General features: G+C 36.0%; 1 protein-coding gene across 10 annotated transcripts in view; it reads left to right on the top strand.

The window, feature by feature from the left end:
- Nucleotides 1–12,166, top strand: part of ATP2B2 (ATPase plasma membrane Ca2+ transporting 2) — a 374,808-nt gene that overhangs the window by 345,590 nt on the left and 17,052 nt on the right. For all 10 annotated transcript variants that reach the window (XR_014895541.1, XM_085302465.1, XM_085302464.1 and 7 more), the window contains 3 exons: nt 2,798–3,009; nt 5,491–5,598; nt 9,121–9,303. Coding sequence is in view for 9 of the 10 variants with exons in the window: in XM_085302465.1 (XP_085158591.1) it covers nt 2,798–3,009; nt 5,491–5,598; nt 9,121–9,303 (503 nt within the window). In the remaining variant the exon portion in view is untranslated. The remainder of the gene's footprint in view (nt 1–2,797; nt 3,010–5,490; nt 5,599–9,120; nt 9,304–12,166) is intronic.

Genomic DNA, 12,166 nt, shown 5'->3' with positions numbered 1-12,166 from the left:
TATAGATAAGCAAATAATCAGTAATATGTGGTACAAGTAAGACTCTCTTTTTTGAGATTTAATACTTAAATGGGTATTAAATGAAAACAAGTAACTAATTATTTTCATCCTATTACTTCTGGACTACTTACTGAGATCTTGCTAGCAACAGATGCTTTTTATAGGTTGTACCCGGGAGAGGGGAGGGAAGGAGGAGGAATGTTTCTTATTGCAGGGAAGAGTAGATGATAAAAATAGATTGCTGTTGTTCCATGATAATGAGGAAATGCACTTAAACAGCTGATAATTTTATCAACTGTGTATTGTTCTCCTGACAGTGCCATTGCTGTTAAACTGCATGTGTTTTCTTTAAGATTTCTTTTTCTTAGTTATATACAGCATTCCATATAAGCTGTAAACGTAAATTTGTGGTTGTAAAAATCTTGGGAGGTTTTTGATCTTATTTGTGAAAGTCTTGCTTTGCCTTACTAACAAGTAGGAGTTTAGGATGTGCAAAGGAAGTGATGGCCTGTTTATCCTGGAGATATTTAAAGCAAGAGACTTGCCAAGTTTTGGAGAGATGATCTCTAATATCATGTTAGGCTTACAGTGTATTTTGAGACCTTCTTGTGAGCTTAATAAAATTGTCATTTTCAGATCCTGTAAAACAAGCACGGAAGCTCTGGATAATTCATGATTTATGAGTCTTGGAGCAGAAAGTTCTGTGAACTTTATGGGTAGTTCAAATGGCTTCTGATGAGTACTAAGGTTTAAAATACTTTATGCTGAGCCCCAGTAAAAAGAAACCCAGGCCTTTTTCCTCATTCTAATCAGTTGTGTGCGTCTCTGGAAAGCCTGTGCAGTGCTTTGAWGGTTACAGCCCACCCAATTTCCTGAGCAGCACAGGAGATACAGTCTTTTCCTTTCTAAACTTTAAAGCRCTCGGTTTCATCTCTTGGAATAAAGTAAGATGCTTTTCCTCATTATCAGTTATGTGACTTAAGTAAATTCTTGGGCGAAAGAAGACARGTCCTTTTTCTTTGTCCCAGTGACCTCTAAGTAGTTAGGTGATACTCTAAACTCAGTTTTTCAGTAACTAAAACCCAAGAACTGTTATTATTTTGATCATCTAATGCTTCACCTTTTGTCATAGGTTTCTATAGAGACTAGTGCATCAAGTTCATGTTTCCTTTCTTCCCTATTTCTTCTATGAGGTGGCAATAAATATTTTACCTACATTTTTGAACATACTGACCTTTGATACTTTTGGGACATGAGGGGCATCAGCAACTGAGAAGTCATTGTCTGCTTCTGTCGACCTATAGAGTAGGAAACCCAACCTCAGCTCCAGATCTGGGCCTAACAAACTTAAAGCTGATTATTTCTGTAATGACTTTTGGAATACGTTCAGAAATAAAAACTAGACRTGGCCTGAACCACTGCTGTTGCGCGATAGCAGCATGTTCTGCTTTTCCAATGAAGTGGTGCAGTGCAATGGTGAGAGACATGAGGTGAGGTATTCTCAGTGAAGAAAGTATCGTCTGCGTGTTGTGTGCGCGCATGCGYGCACGCGTGCTGAATGCAAACTGAAAACAAACGTAACAATTTTGCGTGCGTGTATATATAGATATATATAAAATTGTTACATCTATTTGCTTTCAATTTTTCCTTTATTGTTTGTAGGCAGGAAAGGGAGTCTTTTCCAATAGTATGTTACTATGTATARTCTGTATAATGTATAATAGCTTCTAGATGTATAATCTGCTTAAAAATCTCTGCTCTCTAACAGTGCAACTTTGGTGGCTTCACATTGTGTTAATAATATATTCGTGATATTATAATCTTCTATCRAAAGACTATAAACCACTGAATGATAACCTAGCTGATGGAATTATGACCTTACAAGGTTCAAGAGAAAACCTAAGGAAAACTTTCTTTTTTCAGAAATTCGGATTATAATACTAGTGGGATAGCAAAAAATGTTCAGTTTTTGACTTTTTTAAAAAATTAAAAACACACTGCTCATGTAAATGAGCGGTACTTCCACAGCCACCTTTACTTTTGTTTGTTACTTACTTTCTTACATACTTCCACGTGAATGCCCCAGCCTTATTTTAAGATGATGCCTTCTTTGATAATTGTATGTTATCTGTAAACTCTTTGAATAAGAAAAGARGTCCATCTGCTGCAAGTATCTTTCCAAATCTTACCACATTTTTACAACTAGTTGTCATGGAATTTATACTTTTTTATTGGTTAGCTCTAAAAGTGATAGTCTAGTCAATGTATCAAAATAGTCGTTCATGACGGTGAGCTTTCAAAGCAGGCTAATAGGATGATCAAAAACAAATCTTAAAACCTGGAATGTCTTATGTTTTTATTGTTACTTGAACGCTTGTCAAGAGTTCTAATATACTAGACTACTTAATGGGTAAAAAAGCTATTGAGAATGATTGCTTCTAACTATTGTAGAAAATCACAAACATATTGTCAAGAGGTCTCTGACTCTTGGTAYGTCAGAAAGAATTGACTCCTCAGTATATTTACCACTCAGAGGAAAAGTTCCACTGAAAACCATTTCAGCAAGTATACTGAGTTACTAGATACAAGTCATTCTTTGAGAAGCTTCTCACTCAGGAAGCTGAGATGTCTTTTGCTCGCTACAGTTTAGAATTTAGCCTGTATTAAAGTAAGGGCAGAAAGCAAGCTGGTAAAGCAGAGCACAGGGGAGGCAACTAGCTGAGGCAAACAAGGGTAATATAAAATTAAGTTTGTTAATACATTGTAGTGGAAACCTTTATTTTTGTCTTATATCTAGGTGAGAAAATGTTTAAGATTGACAGTGGGAGGAATGCACCGCTTCACTCTCCTCCTTCAGAGCACTACACCATTATCTTCAACACCTTCGTCATGATGCAGCTTTTCAATGAAATCAACGCACGCAAAATCCATGGCGAGAGAAATGTCTTTGATGGCATCTTCAGAAATCCKATTTTTTGCACTATTGTACTGGGCACATTTGCTATTCAGGTAATCGTGTGTGCAGAAATTAGTAACTATTCAACAGAAACTCACCTTCAGATTTTTTTTTCTGTTGCTTTTTGGCAATCTAAATGCTGTAGGAGACACAACTACTAGCAAAACATCTCATTTCACATCTCTTTTCAATCAATGCATTGTTCAATAATGGAAAATCTTATGTAAGCATACTAACATAGCATAAATTTTGACCTTTACCACCAGGTAAAATATTGATCTGAAGATGCATCAGAAGAACAGTAGTCATGATGTTGATACTGCAACCATCTCTTTAGAAGACATTATTAATATATCAACCAATAGCAGCAAAGCAGTTGGCAATTCTTTACTACTATATGAATAGTCTGTAAATAGCTAATGCTAATCCTAATCCATTCTTCTGAGATTAAAGGCCATCACTAAAGGTTACTTCATGTTCTTCACAGTACTACTTCTTGGTAATTCTTCACATAGATCTCACAGATTTGTTGGTCCAATGATTTGTGAAAATACAGAAATGCATATTTTACCAAATAACGCTATTTTTTTCTATAAAAACCCTAATCCTTTTAGTATGCATTTGTTTGCCTTAGTCTACCCTGTATTTAGCACCACTTAGCAATACCTTTCAGAAGTCTACTGCAGCCCTCACAATTGCTGAGAGCTGAACTATGTCTATTATTGATCAGTTCTGGAATGGGACCCCTCACATGGGGGAGGAGTAAGGAGAAGGATAGAGCTATCTGAATCTGATCACAGTGGTTCAAAACCTGAGAAGGGTTTAATAAACTAAGTGTGGGAGAAAGGTTACCAGTGATGCCCTTCAGTAGGACGTGATAGTGGTGATGTCTGTAACAGCTAGTTCAAGAACAGATGAGATTATAATGGGAAGGAGAATACTTCTAGCAGATCTTTCTTTTTTTTTTTTTTTTAAATCACGGGAAGGATCACGTTTGAGGATTTTTTTCCAGTTCTAGGCATGACAGTATTCAGCTGGATGACTGAAGGAAAAGTGCCATCCAGCTGCTAGTCATAATTCTGAATCAGCTGCTGATTTTACCCACAACTCCTACCCCTGCTTTCCTAGGAGCTGAAGTATTCATTTCAGTTCATAGTCCAAATGACTAGGCTTGCAGCCTACCAGTGAATCAAGAAGGAAACTGTAGGATAAGAGTACTTAGTCTATGACTACTATTTGTTTTTCAGTGTCTTTTTTTAAAGCCAGGTCGTTTTTCTTGGGAGAATAAAAGGTTATTCTGTTAATTTTTCCACTTTATTACATTGTGGAAATACAACTTTGCRTAATGTTGCTTTCTGAAGTATCTCAGAATGGTATTTGCTATTTTGGCTACGTATTATGGTAGCTGGTTGTGTAAGCCAAGTATTTTATTCCAAAGAAAAGTGATTATCTATGGGAGTTTGGCATATTTAGATGGATGTGTGAGTTTGTGGAAGTGTCAGAGGCGAGTATAGTCTTATTTTTATTTCATGTTTAAAACTTGTTTAGATCTCTGTCTTTTTACTACACTTTCTGTGAAGTACAGACTTAACTGGCTTTGGTATTTCACCTCTTGAGTGCAGTAGCTCCAATTAACCATCCTCCCCCAACTCCCTCCTTCACCCCCCAAAAAGTAAAAGCTAGCAGCAAATTTTCAAGRTTTTAAAAGTAAAATGAAGGAGCCTATTACCACACATGCTTGGTAAGGATCAGAAAATGCTTCTGCGAGAGCTTCAGCAGCTTTGTAAATAGAAGGACAGTTAATACTCCTCTCCTCAGACAAACAGTATCTTTCTCTTATTTTTCAACCCCTATTTTCAGAGTGAGAAAGATCTTTACGGTGGAAGAAGATGTATTAAAATGTGTCTTATCTAGCATTTGTAAATCTCCCAGTGTGTAGCTGTAGTATCTTTCTTTTGATCTTTCTTAACATCGTATTCACAAATTTTTGTTTGGCCTCCTTTTCCTTACTGTCTCCAGTCATTTTTCCATTTCCTATTCATAGTCTCCATCCTCTGTCACCTCTCTTCTCACACTTGCACTTCACACAAAGTAAGTCTATGTTTATAGCTTGTGTTTATTTACTCACAGAGGAAAGCAACCATTTTATGTATTAGTGTCATTTCATGTTTTAGTCTGGACAATCATTTTTAACTTTCATTTTGCAGCCTTTACCTATGTAAATCTCTGGTCTGTGATTTCAGGTTGCTAGTTCTGCAGCAGCTCTACTAATAAAAAATATCAATAAAATCTGATGTTCAGTTAGCAAAACCAGTTCAATCAAATGAGGCTTAAAAAATTGTCTGTATGTATTGGTTATCCTTTCTGCAAAGACTGTTCTGCTGGTAAAGTGTGTTAGAATCAAACAGGCAGAGCTGTAATGTGTAGAAAATAAATCTCGGGTAAAACATCACTGTAAGTTCCTTCTCTCACCCTCTTCCCCTCTGCCACATATTTACCCCCTTCATCTCTGGTTTCTCTCGTTTTCTTTGCAGATAGTAATTGTCCAGTTTGGAGGAAAACCATTTAGCTGTTCTCCTCTGCAGCTTGACCAATGGATGTGGTGTGTATTTATTGGATTAGGAGAACTTGTATGGGGTCAGGTAAGCATCTTTCTGGAATGTGAAGATTTCTTCTATTTTTACAAAATGATCTAAGATGTGATTTTGCAAACAGTCACACACACAAATGATGTTTGTAATCCTACTACACTGTTGTTTTCTTGATCTCTCAAAAYGTCATATTGGGCACACATTGAAACAGAGGTAGTTGTCTAAGTACTTCAACAACAGATAGCAGTAAAAATAATCTGTCCTGTTGTTCCTTTTAATTTTTGTTAATGTTCATATCTTTTCTTTTTCTAAGCAGGCCATGCTATCACCAAGGTCGTCTTGAGTTAGGCTTATGTGTGAAAGACAGTAGCCTAGTACTCTCTCACGGAAAAAACATGTAAGGGCATAATATGGAAAAATCATAAGGGCAAATGCACTACAATCTTTCCTGCAACAGAGAACCCAATGTAGTATGTGTGTGTTCTGCCACAGTGAATTTTTTAAAGTGAAAAGTTCCATTTCTAAGTTACTTATCACATTTTTACAACTAATTGTCATGGAATGTCAAGTTCCATTTCTAAGTTCACCCAGTCATTTCCTTACTGAATCTGCCCCTTTCTCAATTCACGATAGCCTTGTTGCTGACACAGGACTAACTAAGAAATATTGTGATCTCTTRTGCACTTAATATACACCTGAGTGTATATTAAATCTAGATTCTGATCTCCCATCCATCTATTTCTGTGTGCTAAGGATGGATGGGAGGTTGAAAGAAAAATACTTTTTTCCTAGAAGAGATATAGAAAGGTGCAGTTTAATCCAGGTGTCATTTGTAAATTCTGCTAAAACCTTTGCCACCGTTAGCTAATACAAAATTAAATATAGATGAAAAATAAAGTACGTACTTACAAGAAAAGTAAGTTCTGTAATTAGTTGTCTGGAAGTAATAGAACAGATAGGACTTAACTTCCTTTAAAACACTACATTACCCTTAAATGTCCAAACACATTACGGAAGTAATAATAATGTTTATTCTTCATCTGTAAATGCATTTTAATCATTTTAATTTGATGACCTATCACACTAAGACATATCTGAAGTAATATTTTGCTTTTCAGAGGCAAACGTATAGACCAATTRGTTTGCCACTATGAAGAGATAGGCACAAAATTTTCAATTGCAATTGGAATACAGAAATGATTCCAAAAGAATTATAATGAACAGATGCTAGCCTTCAAATTTGTTCTTTTATWAAAAAAAATTAACTGGGAAACCCTTTTGGACAGTTAGGCTACAGATTTTATTTCAAGAATAAGCTCTGTGTGATGACAACTTTTATGTACATGCTGCTGAAAACCACCACTAGTAAATGATGTTAATGTAGTTACTACTGCAAGCCAGGATTTGAGTTATATAATTTGCTGGGGAAAATCTAAAGTAAGTTTGATAGCTGAATTCTAAATTCAGCTGTCTTTCCAAACTAYTTTACGTTACATTCACTAAATTATTCATCACTTTTGAAAACCATGGTCTTAATTTGGTAGTTTTCTTGAGAATAACATTTAGCTTTTTAATCTACATCTGGTTTATGGAGTCTGCCATTACCTGAAATGGGTAGGTGACTGCAGATATGGAAAAAAGCAAAACAAACTGAAACAAAAAAACCCCAACACCTAAACATCCTAAGAAAAGAATTAGGGCGGAATCTGTCAGCCTGAGAGAGATCCTGAATAAGAGGTATGTGCCATCATGCAGAATCACTATCAAATGTGGTATTGCATGTTTCTGTACGTACTGTCTTGCAAGCACATCATCCAGATCAGTTTCATAAGATACAATGCAAACAATTTTAAGTACTCTTTCTGTAAAAAGTTGATATTTTAATTTTTTGAAAGCTGGAAAGCTGAAACAGTCCCAGCAGRTGTTTCAAAGACTAGCACTTACCTTTTCTTTTTTTTTCCTGTTCTGTCTTTGCTGACATCGCAYTGTGTTTTAAAACACAAAAGTGAACTTTAAAAATATTTCTCGGTGTAGAAAGTGGAAAAATTCTTCATTTTTTTTTTTTCAATCTGGCTGGCTCCTGGAGTGGCTTTGATACTCTGATTTTCAGGTTACTTAGCTTAGCCTTTGCAGATGTGTGGGCTGGACAGTGCCAGAGGGCTGCAAAAAATGAACAGCAAAACTTAGGGTTTCAGAGGAAAGAAGATGGACCCAGAAGCTGGATCTCAAAGAAATCATTATCACAAACTTGACAATAACTTCATTCAGCACATAGTAACCCTTCCTCAGTTTCAAGTGACCCATAGTAGTAATTTTGTATCTGCACAAATGCCTTCCTGTTTCAGCTGGCTCCATTTTTCATGCACTTGGGCTTCTGAGATGTGATGACTTAACTGCTGAAACCAGAAGAAAGAAAATTACAGCACTTTAATGCTAAATGGGTCTAGTAGTTAGCTCTGTAGGAGATTTTTTTTTAAGCATTCAAAATGTTTAGCTTTCCAGGTAAGATGTCTTATTTAAATAGCCAAGTGCTCGTATTTTTATTCAAGCTGACGAAATCAGAACAAAGAGAAAATGACTGCCCAAGAGGRCAACACTTACTGAGATGTATTTAAATATATATAATTGTGTTATGACACAGTCTAATTACAACACTTGCAATTTTTAAAGATTATTAGTCATCTTCTGTACTAATTACTTCCAAGCAATTAATTTTGGCAGCCAAAAAGAATAGCGGAAAGGACCGAGTTACCCAGAATATATCAATAGCAAGGGCATAGAGTGTAGACCTACAAAAAACCCAGTGGAGTGATGTTCAAACCCCCAGCCCTAGAAGCCTAATTTATATTAAGTGCTGCATGGAACAGGTTGCCCAGAGAGGTTGTGGAATCTCTGGAGATCTTCAAGGCCCGCCTGGAYGCAACCCTGTCTAATGTGCTCTAGGTGACCCTGCTGAGCAGGGARGTTGGACTAGATGATCTCCAGAGGTCCCTGCCAACCTTACTGATTCTATGATTCTGTGATTTGCTGGCTAAATATACAAACCAATAGAGTGTTAGAAGATCTATAAGGATGAGAGGCAACTAACATAACAAATACTAACATAACAACATAAACAAATACTTGMCTGTTAACAATAATTAGGAATCCTGAAACCCTAGATGCAGGCGTATCAATCTTGCATTAGTTTARTTTTTAATTTAATTTAGTTTTAGTTTAGTTTAAGTTTCCTTTAAATAATTACACTCACAAGCCTACATTCCCCCTTTAGTTTTTGAGGAAAATGACATTTCTTTCCAGACTGAAACTAGCTCCACAGCTGTGTCTTACCAAAGTGGTTTAATAGTGCGAGTAATGCTGACTATTTACATAGTAAGAACTCTGTAAAGTGCCTAGGGCTAAAATAGAGTTGGATAAATATAAAGCACTGTTATGAATACGCTTATCTTAGTTTTCGAGAAAGATTACAAGTCTCACTAAAATATCAGGGMTTTTTTGCAATTAGCAGATTGTTACACTATTGTTATTGAATGAGGCTTATGTTTTCAGCATTTTTTATAATATAATTTTCAGGTCATTGCAACCATCCCAACAAGTAGGCTAAAGTTTTTAAAGGAGGCAGGGCGGCTGACTGAAAAAGAGGAAGTCCCAGAAGAAGAGCTCAATGAAGATGTTGAAGAAATTGATCATGCGGAGAGAGAGCTTCGACGTGGACAAATTCTCTGGTTCAGAGGGCTCAACAGAATCCAAACCCAGGTATGCTAAAAGTRAAGACCTGCAAGGTCTAGAAAAAAATATATACTTAATCTTTGATCAAGGYGAGATAATGTCACAAGGAGAGCCACAGAGAAGGTCTGTGCGTGGGAAATATGGTACTTGCTAATTGCTTTACTCTTTTCACAGCAGGAACCTATGACATAATAAAATAGGTGAGCTTTAGAAAGTATGCATGTATGGCATRAGAGAGAAAGTGCAAATGTTACAAAATGAAAATATGCCCCAAATGGGAATACTTTGTTTTGCACACCATTGTGAACAGACATCCATTTTTCTACTTCTGGGATGACAGCTGATAAAAGGGTGCCACTTTAAAAATGTTAGCTGTCCTGATGACTAGCAAAATGTTACGAATTTTTTTAAAACATATCATTTTATTTTGTCAAAAATACATAGTGGCTTCCACTTCTGCAATAACAGAACAGCTTAAAGTACTAGGCCCTACCTTAAGTGTAAAGTACCATTTGATTWAAAAAAAAAAATCTTTTCTGTTCTATCTCCATCATACATATATCATGACTGGAAGTAATTTATTGTCTTTCCTAAAAAGTTATGAAAAATGTGATTCTGGATCTCTTTTTAGTAGTAAGGGCCTAAGCATCCATTAAATATTGAAATGTATTTATTGGCTGCTACAGATGATTTGTTACAAATGCCTTTTCTCTGTAACTTCTTCTAAATACAAAAATCCCTTGCATATTTGAAGGAAAATGGAACGATTCAGATGAATGATATTTGTGAAGAGAATCATTATAGTACATTTGAGGCTATTTGAGTTCAGGCTATGCAGTAAAACTTGTCTTGTAGTGTTAAAAATGGACTACTTTGAACTATTTTGCCCTTTTCAGTTGCAGTGAAGTAGCACATTTTAATAGCACATTAGTCTTTATAATGTCAAGTATTTGTGCCAGCTTGCAGCAGACAGCAGCTTTAAAAGACAGATATGTACTCCTCCATTATCAGATGGTTCTGCAAATGTTTTACTTGCTGCTTACAAGAAAAAGTGAATAATTAGAAAACTCTCCCCTTCTATGAAGCCTTTAAAAACATTTTTTATCTCAGAAGGTTTTGTGTTTGAGATTTTTGACTTAAGTTGAGATAAACAGTATTTTCTCCCCTTTTCCATCACAAATTAATGTTTTTCTATTTTTTCTTTTTTTTTTTTTTTTTTTGGAGAAAGAGATACAGACATTTATTTTAGAAAAAAAAAGGGGCGAAAGCAGCAGTAACTAGGACAGTTAGCTCTCTTTAGTGCACCACAGCAGAGAACAAAGGAAATAAAAAGGTAGAAACTGCTGTTAGAGATACTAAGGCTTTGGGTATATTCCCAGGGTTCTGAGGTAAGTAATTAAATATGGATTTTCAGCTTTGGGGTTTTGTGTCTTGAATCTATTGAGTCAGGAGCACTCGTCAGTAGAGATAATTCAAAACGCCACAGTTCCTCTCACCATAAAGACGTCAAGCAGGTGCCCAGGTAATGGTTATCATTGTGGAGAGACCATGCCTAAACGTGCATTCTTTTCTTCCTCGTGGCTGTAGGAGCAGTGTTGTCTGTTGGCATTTCTGTCAGGATGTCTTTCTGGTTGTGGTGAGTGTAAACAAGAACAAAAAAGCAAATTAGAGCCTTTCAGTTCTTTTTCTAGTCTCAGAGGTAGCTTTTAGTTCTTCTATGTATCTTTGTCCACATAATTCACAGATAAATTATTATTCTTTTATACTATTTAAAACAAAATAAACATTAATTATGTTTCTTTGCTAACACTCATCCTCTTAGTTTCCTTTCTACTCTTAGTTGTAGAAATAGCTCTAGTAGGATATATTGTTTCCTTTCTTGCCAAGAGGCCTCTGTGATTTTTTTTCCCCTTCGTTTTATTTATTCAGTGACCTTGATTTTTACATCCATTTCACATCTGTGGAATGACAATGGAAAAAGGAAGTGAGCCAAGAGATTCATAAAGAGTTCAAAATGCAATTACAAGATGTCCACTGGAGAGTGATGAGCCTATACGCAGGTCAAATTAGATCCATTCTTGGATGGACCTTGAGTTGAGTGCATTTTGATGCGCTATGTGTTATAGCACATCCAAATGAATTCATACACTTGTACTACATTTCTCAGGAAGCCATCTAAAGAAGAGTTGATGGAAGAAGATGAGGATGTCTGTAGCATCCTTGGGGAGCTGGAGGATTTGCAAGAATCCTCTGATGTCTAATGCACTTCTGGAGATGCAGAAGAAGAAGGTAGAGCATCCCCTCGCTTTATATATATAAGAGGATGACAGTAAGATTAGGAATAAACTATACACTCTCTCACAACTAGATTGATCATTCAAGTCTGGACAAGACCAGTTTCTACCACCATACACTTGGGCTGTATTTCAGATAATACATATATTTTTTTTTTCTGTTTGATCAATACTGGACAGATAGCCACAGTACCCAAAAACAGCTTTCAGCTCTAAAGAATCTACAATAGTTTTTTTCAGGTAACTGACAGATGTCACTTGTGTCACTCCAATTAAAAAAAAAATCATCCAAACGGACAGAAACTTTGCAGTATATTTCTTTCTGCAGTGCATTTCTTTGCAGATACTTCTTTCTCTCTTGCACTCTCTCTCTCTCAAAAGAGAGCATTCACATTTGGCACCCCAGGAAAAGGATTTCCACCACCGATTCTTCATACTGAAGTCTTAGAAACACCTCTATTTCATGCTGTACTTGCATGTATTTACTTTAAAAGAAAGGTGCATGAAAAACTCATATAACTAACTCAAGGAGACCAGCTATGTAATTCTGATTCTGATTTACTTTCTCTTTCTTTTTTTTTTCTTTTTTTTTTTTT

This window comes from Rhea americana, unplaced genomic scaffold (genome assembly GCF_003343005.1).
Source record: "Rhea americana isolate MKP2758 unplaced genomic scaffold, rheAme1 scaffold_19, whole genome shotgun sequence".
NCBI lineage: Eukaryota > Metazoa > Chordata > Aves > Rheiformes > Rheidae > Rhea > Rhea americana.
This window is presented reverse-complemented; position numbering and strand designations above follow the sequence as displayed.